Below are 10,023 nucleotides of genomic sequence, written 5' to 3'. Positions count from 1 at the left end.
ATCAATTTCTTTTTCTAGCGGACCGAATCAGATCGTTCTTAGCGAGTTAGACGCCCAAAGTTTGGATGAACAAACACTTTTTGCTGACCGAGTAAAAAAAAACGTCTGACCCGACTCGATCAGACGCATATCAAACAGGGCCTTAGTCTCACGGATCACCGCTTCAACTTTTTGGAAACACAGGATGATATGTGTCAAAGATTCAAACTTGGACTATAAGTGCATATGCATGTAAATAACAGGGACCAATACTTCAACTTAAATTGGAAAAACTAGTTTCAAATCGCCAAAATATGAGGATTTGACCAGTGATTGCAGAAGGCGGGAAAGGGGATTCTGCAGCCATTGCTCTTCGAAATATCTACCAAGTTCAAGCAAACCCTCTCTCCACCTACTCCAATCCGAGCAACCATGGAGAGAATCAACGTCGCAGTGAGAGCAAGACCGCTGTCGTCGGAAGATGCCAAGAGCAGTCCTTGGAGAATCTCCGGCAACTCGATCTTGTTCGCAAACCCTACCACCAAGTTTGAATTCGGTAAGTTTTCGTTTCTAAAGCCGCACGATTTTGACTGATGAGGCGGTGTGCGTTCTTTGGCTGAGTTATTCCTCCGGTTCCAGTATCAATGTGAATTTTAATATCATTATGATTTTCCTTCACGAAGTTTGGAATCAACTAACAATTTCAATTTAGAACTAGTCCATGTACTTCCCGAACAAGTGCGAAAATTAATTACGACTATAGATGTCAAAAGTAGGGATGTAAGTTATCCGAGTCTAAATCAGACGATTTGAGCTCGATTGCGTTGAACTTTGAGTACACACGAGTTGAATTCGAGTATACATGGACTTCCCTTGAATATTTACAGAGCTATTTCAGTTCGAAGATCAATGTTAAGTTTAATTTCTAACACTTTGCTTTTTTGGTGAATTACACAGACCGGATTTTTAGCGAGGACTGTAGAACTGTGGATGTTTATGAGTCAAGAACTAAAGCTATTGTTTCAGCAGCTATTGGTGGATTCAATGGTAATCTTGTAATATCTGGTGATTTATCAATGCGACCTTCCAACTTATCTGTCTTATTACCTTCTCTTTAGGCACTGTTTTTGCATATGGACAAACAAACAGTGGCAAAACACATACAATGCGTGGGTCTAGTGTTGAACCAGGAGTCATCCCTTTAGCAGTACATGATCTATTTGACAAGATACAACAGGTAGCTTTACCTCTTTTGCAACTTTCTATTATCAACCATGTGAAACATAAAGGTTCCCTTTTTTCCCTCTTATTATGGAAAAGAAGTTTCAAGATCATGAAATGACATCCAAACTGATACAATGATGACTGCTTAATGTTTTTTTTGAAGGAAACGGATCGTGAGTTTCTTTTAAGGATGTCCTACATGGAGATCTACAATGAGGAAATCAATGATTTGTTGGCACCAGAACACCGAAGGCTGCAAATCCATGAAAGCATTGAGGTAAAGTTAAATGTCTTTTTTGCCCTCTTTTTGGTATATGCTTGTTTTTTCTAATTAGATTTTCACAAGTAGCGTGGCATATTTGTTGCTGGCTTAAAAGAAGAAATTGTTACTAGCCCAAAACAAGTGCTTGAATTTATGGATTTTGGTGAAGGTAATTACTTTCTAGTTTCTACTCATGTATTCACATTTTATCTACTCCTACTGTTTTTATTTTTCTTTATAGTTTTAAAGATCTAATTTTCTACTTGGTTATTTGTAATCATAATTCATAGCTCATCGTCATATTGGGGAGACAAATATGAATTTACACAGCAGTAGGTCTCATACAATTTTCCGCATGGTATAATATTCTCATATTCCTCTTAAACTTTTTTCTACTTAAACCTTTTTCAAGTTCATTAAAAAAGGTCTCTACCTTTATAGATTATTGAGAGCAGGGATAAAGTTGAAGACGAATTATCAGAGAGCTCATGTGATGCTGTTCGTGTATCTGTTTTGGTATTCTTTTGTAACCATTTTATTTATTTCTTTAATATGTTTATTTTCCTTATTTATTTATTTTAAAATTTTCTTTATTTGTCATCTAAGAATTTGGTAGACCTTGCGGGTTCAGAAAGAGCTGCAAAGACTGGTGCAGAAGGTGTTCGCTTGAAAGAAGGGTCCCACATCAACAAAAGCTTGATGACTCTTGGAACTGTTATTAAAAAGCTAAGTGAAGGTGCTGAGAGTCAAGGGTAGGTTCAGATGTCCCTGAGGGTAATTTAGTAATTCCTAAAACTATTCTTATAAATTATATTGTATTGTTTAATACAGGGGTCATGTTCCCTATCGAGACAGCAAACTCACACGTATTTTACAGCCTGCACTTGGTGGGAATGCAAATACAGCCATCATATGTAACATTACCTTGGCACAGGTGAACCTTATAGCTTAAGTTTATACAAATAGTGTTGGAAGATTTAATTTTTATAGTATAACTAAATAAAACTTCTAGTTATTTTGAGTTTTTATGGATAAGATTATTAAAGGGTAAGAGTAAACTTACTAGATGAGGTTCTGAAACTTGTTAATAGTCCATTTTTTTGATTGGTATTGTACTACTGTATTTCAAAGTGATTACTTTAAGTTTCAAGATATTTCAGTGACATTTATTTTCACACTAAAGTATTCCATTAAGGTTTCTATCTAGCATGTAAGCAGATCATAATTCATAACTAGTTCTGATTGTAAGAGTGTTGTTTCATGTCAAGTTAGGTGTCACAAACATTGATATCTTTATATCTTTTTCTCAAGTTTCAAATACATTTGTTTAATGGCAGATTCATGCTGATGAGACTAAAAGCAGCCTTCAGTTTGCAAGCCGAGCTTTACGTGTCACTAACTGTGTTCATGTGAATGAGGTTATTTCTCAACACAAAATGACATAATCTCATATTAGTATATTACTCTTTTCTTTAAGTCCCTATGCTCTTGATTTCATTCTATATTCCTTGCTATTTGGTAGATTTTGACAGATGCTGCTTTACTAAAGCGCCAAAAGAAAGAAATCGAAGAGCTTCGAGCAAAATTACAGGTTTGCCATTTGACATCCATGCTCATGAAAAACTGTTACTTTAGCCATTTAGTATGACACCAGACACCCTCCCTTTAAAGTACTGATCACTATTCATTATTGGCATAATCTTTTTCTGTTTTTTTTTCTGTTTTTTATACAATCTTGTAGGGTTCTCATTCAGAGCACTTGGGAGATGAGATTCTCAACTTGCGGAATACATTGTTGCAGGTGGATAGAGCTTTACCTTTACATAAATTCATACACATACACATACATATACATACATAAGTATATAATAAATTAATAACAATGTAATGTAGAGTGAATTGGAGAGGGAGCGAATAGCTCTGGAGTTAGAAGAGGAAAAGAAAGCTCAAGCTGAAAGAGATAAGATGCTGCAAGTGCAAGCAAAGAAGATCCAGAACTTGAGTTCTATGGTTATAAGTTCAAGTAGAGATGAAGTTCCTTATTATCACAAGAAGGTTTGATTTCAAAACTTTCTGTTTTTCCCTTTTTTTTGATTCTAATAACACGTTTGCTCCAAACTTTTCCCAAAAAGGAAAAGAGGCGTGATACTTGGTGTCCAGGGAAACTTCCAAAAAAGATGATGAATGAGGTATCTGTATATATATATATTCTATTTCTACCAGATGTTTCCTTTTATATGCTATAAGAGTATGCTTTAATTGTATGTCATATTATGCAATATTCTTCAGTTACCTTCCACTATCCCAACACAAGCTTCTGCAATGAAACCTGTTGTTAGAAGTGAACGTGAAAGAGGGCCACTTCTACCTTTTGAAGAACTAGTAAATGATAACACCTCAAATGCATGCAATCAGGAGAGAGATCGTAAAAGTGTGTCTTTTTGTGACTTTGGTCTTCCAGATCAAAGATCACTGATGCATGTCACAAGCAGAAAAAAAGCATCTAACAGGAAAAAAAGCTTACCCATGGTTAGTTTTTATTGTGAAAGTTATTGGTATCCCACAACTTATAAGGGTTTCACAATTCTTACACAATGCAAGATTTGCTTTCAGGAAAGTGTGGAATTAACAGAAGTGAAAGCAGAATATGAAAAGTTGTTAATGGAATTTGAAGCTGAGGTTGTTATCCTTTTTGCTTCTCTTTTTATGTATAATCTTAGTATGTTTTGTTCTCATATTGTTGCTATTTTTTATGTTGAAGAGAACAACGAATGAAATACAAATAGACTACTTAACAAGAAGACTTGCGGATGCTTTAGATAATGAACATAAGATTAAATACACATCCGATACTGATAAAAGTTCAATGGAAATAGAGGCGATTCTTGTTATTAAACAACTTCAGGAAAAGGTTTGTCTTTGTCCTTTATCTTTCACCCTTTTTAGATGAGTTTTGATGAACCACTTCTTCATTTTGTAATGCAGATCTCAGTGTTGGAGATGGAGAAGGAGAAGGCTTCAAGTTTGGAGAATTTGGATCCTGTTGTAGATTTGGAAACAGAAAAAGATAAGGATGCAATTGATAAGTATGAAAAGGTTTTGACTTCATGACCTTATGATGGTTTGCTTTTTTTCTTTTTGTTATATATTTTGCTATTCTTGCTTTAATCAATTCATTTGGTATCTTGTAGCTATACAAAGAGCTTTTGGTTGCACAGGAGGAAGCCCATTTGGCTCATCAACAACTCACCTCTTCAATGGTATTAGTGGAGAAATTTTGAATACTAATTTACAATAACTCTCAACATATGATACTCATGCAATGCTATATAGGATGAAGACTCTGAAGCATTGGCAAAGTTATCAACAAACATTCAAGAAATCACATTTGAGATTCAACAGTCAAAAGCCCTTTTTGAGTCTGAACATTTTCAAAATCATAGTGCTCTATCAGACCTTATTGCTGTGAGTAATTCCAAGTTCATTAAGCCTTTAAAATTATAAGCTACTATGTGATTACTTACACTTTTTGCTTACTTTTGCAGGAGGTCAGGTCTTTCTCTTCTCATGACTTTGCTCAAATAAAAAGACTACTTGGTGACTATGAAAAAGTCCATTCTTGCATGAAAGCTAAAGTAGATGAACTTGAATGTGAAAAGGTATGTTCCATTTTGCTTCCTTATTTCCTCACATGTTGTCAAAATGACAATATCGATAGTTACAATCTAAAATAGAGAAATATAGCTAAAACATTAAACACTTGCAATCGAAACAAGGATTGTTTAAATGTAATTTCTTCTCTCTCTTCACGTTGTAATGCAGATTTCAGTGTTGGAGATGGAGAAGGCTTCAAGTTTGCAGAATTTGGATTCTGTTGTTGAATTAGAAAAACAGAAAGATAAGTATGAAGAGGTTTGACTTCATGAGCATATTGTCTTCTTTTCTTTATCTGGTGTAGATGGTTTACTTTTTCTTTTTTTATATAAGTTGGTATTTTTTTTCTTTAATCAGAGTTTATATGGTATCTTGTAGCTATATATGGAGCTCTTAGCTGCAAAGGAGGATGCCAATTATGCTCATCAACAACTTACTTCTTTAATGGTATCTACTAAACTGAATTTTAAAGTATTAAACTTAGCCTGATCGAATGAATTTTTTTCCAATTACTCTATACATGAGTCTCATACAATGCCATGTAGGATGAGGACTCTGAAGCATTGGCAAAGATATCAACAAACATCCAAGAAATTACATTTGAAATTCAACATTCAAAACCTCTTGTTGAGTCTATCTCTATCTCTATCACTTCAATGATGGATGAACATTTGCAAAGTTGTAGTGCCCTATCAGACCTTATATCTGTGAGTAATTTCAAATTTATTAATCCTTTAAAGTTATATGCTAATACTTCAAGGAGTTATAGTTTTGCTTTACATTTTGCAGGATATTGGATCTTTCTCTTCCCATGACATTACTCAAATAAAAAGACTACTTGGTGACTATGAAAAACTTCATTCTTGCATGAAACTGAAAATAGCTGAACTTGAGCATGAAAAGGTATGTTCCATTTTGCTTCCATATCAACACCAATCTAAAGATAAATCAACAACACTGAAATCCTTTTTGAATCTTCTAAAACTACTCACTAATTTTTCTTCACATTGTAATGCAGATGGAAAATTTGGATTCAGATAAGTATGCCAGCAATAAGCATGAAGAGGTTTTGTTTTTCTTTTCTTTTATATAGTGAAGATGTGTGTGTGTGTTTTTTATATGTTTGTATTCTTGCTTTAATCATATAATTCGGTTTCTTGTAGGTATACATGGAGCTCTTGGCTTCACAGGAGGACACAAAATTGGCTCATCAACAACTTACTTTATCAATGGTATTCACTACAACACTTAATGCATGCATCTTCCTATTTTCATAAATAATTCTTACTTGAGATTTGAGAATGAATATTAGTTTCATAATTACTCTTAACACACAAAGGACTCACACAATGCCATATAGGATGAGGACTCTGAAGCATTGACAAAGCTATCAACAAACATTGAAGAAATTACATTTGACATTCAACAGTCAAAAACCCTTGTTGACTCCATCACTTCAATGATGGATGAACATTTACAAAGTTGTAACACCCTTATTGATGTGAGTAATTTCAACTTCATTATACCTATATATTTATTATTTATACACTAATAAGACTCTAAGAGGTTTTACAATTTTGCTAACTTTTACAGGATGTCAGATCTTTCTCTTCCCATGACTTCACTCAAATGAAAACACTACTTTGTGACTATGAAAAACTCCATTCTTGCATGAAAGCCAAAGTAGAAGAACTTGAACATGAAAAGGTATATTCCATATCCATATTTCTTTTATAATCATCTTCAATTCCTAACAATTCTGACATTCCTCTTTTGCAGCTTCTTATGTGCAATCAATCTGAGGATCTTCAAAAAAGGCTAGAAGAAGCTTGTTTAAGTGGTGAAAATTCATCACAGGCTTTAACAGTATGTCATTGATTTCTCATTTTTAATAAAACTTAATGTTCTCCCTTCCACTGAACTTTATTTATGTTTTTCAGGAGCTTTCTGAACGATATGAAACAGAAACAAACGAATTAATTACTGAAATCAGAACACTAGAAAATGAGATAGGACATTTATCAACTTCTGTTTTGGCTAAAGAGAAGGAAAGTATGAGAAAAGACCTTGAGAAAACAAAAGCAAAACTGAAAGAAACAGAATCAAAGTTAAGAAACACCATTCAAGAAAAAACAAAGCTAGAGGTAGTAACTTAACTTATTTCTTCATCTTTAATGTGGTAATCAAGTATTAACCGAATTTACCATTTTACCCTCCGTTTGTAGGGTGAAAAAGCATCTGCAGAGAGAGAAATAAAACGTTTGCATAGTCAGAAAATGATTCTTGAACGTGATATGAACAAACGTGAGTCAAGGCGTGATTCGGTTCTTGATAGAAGCTCAAATATTTTTGAACCAAGAAAAGGGAAAGGACTTGTGAATCATGTCGATCAGGTGATAAAAATTTGTTTTCAATTAGATTAAACTTAAAAGGAAAATTACTCATAAAAAATGTTTCTTGTTTATTTGTTTCAGGAAGAGTATAGAAAACTAGAAGTGCTTGCATTTGATATGGAGAGAACTATTGTTTCTCTAGAAGAACAATTAGCAACTGCTAATGATGAAAGTCAACAAGCAGTCATAAGATCTGAAAGTTTAGTACAAGAAGTAGAAGAATTATCTGATAAATTAGAGTATTCAAACTCAGAACTGGAAAGATTTGAGGAAATGGTTTCAAGTCTTGTGAGTTTTTCTAAAATAGTGTTTGGTATGATTGAATCAAGGAAGGAATGGAATTGTTCATTCCTTAGGAATGTGATTCCATCCATTTTTCTTTTTAAAATTCTCATATTGATTTTTTTTTTTAAAACTTATTATTGTTTCAGAGGGCAAACTTGGAAGAAGCAGCAATTAAAAATCAGAATGCAGATAGCTCTATTAGTATGTTGATGGAGGAAAAGGAAGAAATGGCTATGGTAATTAATTTGATAAATGTATTTATTTTATTTTTAATCAACTTTATAACATTTTATAACGGGAATGCAGCAACTTACTGATGCTCTTCTGGCAATTGAGGAGGAAAGGGCAATATGGTCCACAACACAAAAAGCTTCAATTGAAGCCATTGAAAGCAAATCAAAGTCATACAATGCTGAGATTGCTTTGTTAACAGATAAAATGTCAGAGGTAATATTCAAAACAATTTATCAAAATCAAAAACTATATATAATAAAAGAGAGATTTAATAATTTATAATTTTTTTTGCTTTAAGGTGAGGAATGAACTGGAGGCTTGCAGAGAAACATACAATATCATCAATGAAAAGCTGGCTGTTTCAGAAGAAAAAGTGGAAGTGGAGAAATCATGCAGGTTTGCCCCTATATCCTTTAGTGCTCTTCAGGTTTTAGGGACAAGGGCATTTTCGTCTTTTGACATGATTAAGTTCCTGATACAGTATGGAGAAATCACTTGAAATTGACCGACTGAAGAATGATCTTATACTGCTTGATGATCAGAAGAAAACATCAGAAGATGTAAGTTTTAATACTTTTTTATTTTTCTAATTACGATATATAACCTTGTAAGGGTATTTTTTGTAAGTTCATAAAACTGAAAAAAAAAAAGATTTAGAAACTGAAAAGAAAACCAAGGATCAAATTTTTACTGGAAAAACAACAAAAGTTTCAGATGGTCAAATAGTCAACAGTTCTGTGTATCTACAGAATTGACTGAATCATACATTGTAAGGGTATTTTCGTAAATTTATAAATTTGAAAAAAAAGGTAAAAGATTTAGAAATTAAAAAGAAAACCAAGGGTCAAAATTTTTATCAGCAAAATGAGAAAAATTTCAAATGGTCAAATAGTCAACAATTCTGTGTATCTCCAGAAGTTACTGAATCAAATTGTTGAGATCACAAAAGAAAGAAAAGAGTTAGTGGCTCAGATTGAAGAACAACAACTGCTCATGGAAACATGTAATGACAAGGTAAAAAGTTAAAAACCAAAGCCGTTTGATATTTTTGGAATTTTCACTTAATTTTTTTTCTTTATATTTTTTTAACAGCTTTTGAATGCGAAAGCTAAAGTTGAAGAGTTGACCATGAAGCTATCCACCTTAGAAGCCAAAACACACAGTGTAAGTTTTTTTTCTCTTGAAAAATGTATTTTTTTTGAGTGTTTAGTAATCATGTTGACTTTGACTTGAACAGGGTAATATAGAGAAAGCGAAGTTGAGAATGAGATTAAATGGAGCACAAACAAGGTTGGATGGAATGAGGGTGAGGTGTAAAGAAGAAATGGAGGAGAAAGAGTTCATGAATAAAAAGTTTGAAGAGGCTACAAATAAGTTAAAGGAACAGTTGGTATGTTGTAGAACTGAAAACATGAACCTTAAAAAGCACCTTCTTCTCAAAGAGTAATCGTCAATACAATATATATATATATATATATATATATATATATATATATATATATATATACATTTTTTTGTAAATGAAATCAAAAACCACACGTTTGGTATATCATTATTGTGTTTGCATAATCATCTCCTAGATGGTTAAAGGTAGAGCTTTAGAAGAAGGGTAATAAAAGTCTTTATCTGTTTTGTAATGCAAATAGTTCTACTTTGGTTATGGATGCTATTTGTGAAAAGACTTGAAATGTGATGGAGAAAATGGAAACATTTATAATTTTATATCACCTGATATCTATTTTCATATTTCATCTAGAGTGGAATTGAGACGAAATTTACAATTTGTAAATGAGAAATTAAATTACCTCTTATTTTTTATGTCTATAATTATTCTTACCCATTAAAATTATGACAAATCATTATTCATATTTATCTTATTTGATATATTCCTAATATAACCTTAATGAGTTAATTAAAAAAATATGGAATGATGACACTTGTCATAATTTTATTGGGTAGCAACATTTGTAGGTAGGGGTGAGCGCGGTGCGA

At 32.8% G+C, this 10,023-nt stretch overlaps 1 protein-coding gene across 2 annotated transcripts; it reads left to right on the top strand.

The window, feature by feature from the left end:
- The first annotated feature begins 290 nt into the window (after positions 1-290).
- LOC111918101 (kinesin-like protein KIN-7O) lies at positions 291-9,775 on the top strand. Of its 2 annotated transcripts, none has more exons than XM_023913764.3 (40): positions 291-535; positions 937-1,026; positions 1,098-1,216; positions 1,367-1,480; positions 1,553-1,634; positions 1,756-1,823; positions 1,907-1,981; positions 2,072-2,217; positions 2,297-2,399; positions 2,803-2,883; positions 2,988-3,056; positions 3,207-3,266; positions 3,359-3,520; positions 3,598-3,654; positions 3,755-3,994; positions 4,079-4,144; positions 4,227-4,376; positions 4,451-4,561; positions 4,657-4,725; positions 4,799-4,930; positions 5,011-5,124; positions 5,288-5,377; positions 5,498-5,566; positions 5,665-5,826; positions 5,909-6,022; positions 6,138-6,185; positions 6,283-6,351; positions 6,480-6,620; positions 6,713-6,826; positions 6,899-6,985; positions 7,060-7,263; positions 7,345-7,512; positions 7,594-7,800; positions 7,944-8,033; positions 8,104-8,244; positions 8,330-8,427; positions 8,513-8,591; positions 8,950-9,045; positions 9,124-9,195; positions 9,269-9,775. In XM_023913764.3, exons 1-40 carry the CDS (start codon positions 412-414, stop codon positions 9,476-9,478), a joined length of 4,491 nt encoding a protein of 1,496 aa, XP_023769532.2. In that variant the 5' UTR covers positions 291-411; the 3' UTR covers positions 9,479-9,775. The 2 variants fall into 2 exon arrangements, with proteins under 2 accessions (XP_023769532.2, XP_023769531.2); XM_023913763.3 differs by having other exon boundaries at positions 292-535; positions 8,947-9,045.
- Positions 9,776-10,023: the final 248 nt, after the last annotated feature.

Source organism: Lactuca sativa, chromosome 6 (genome assembly GCF_002870075.4).
Source record: "Lactuca sativa cultivar Salinas chromosome 6, Lsat_Salinas_v11, whole genome shotgun sequence".
NCBI lineage: Eukaryota > Viridiplantae > Streptophyta > Magnoliopsida > Asterales > Asteraceae > Lactuca > Lactuca sativa.
The sequence above is the reverse complement of the archived record's forward strand: the minus strand, read 5'-3'. Positions and strand labels throughout refer to the sequence as shown.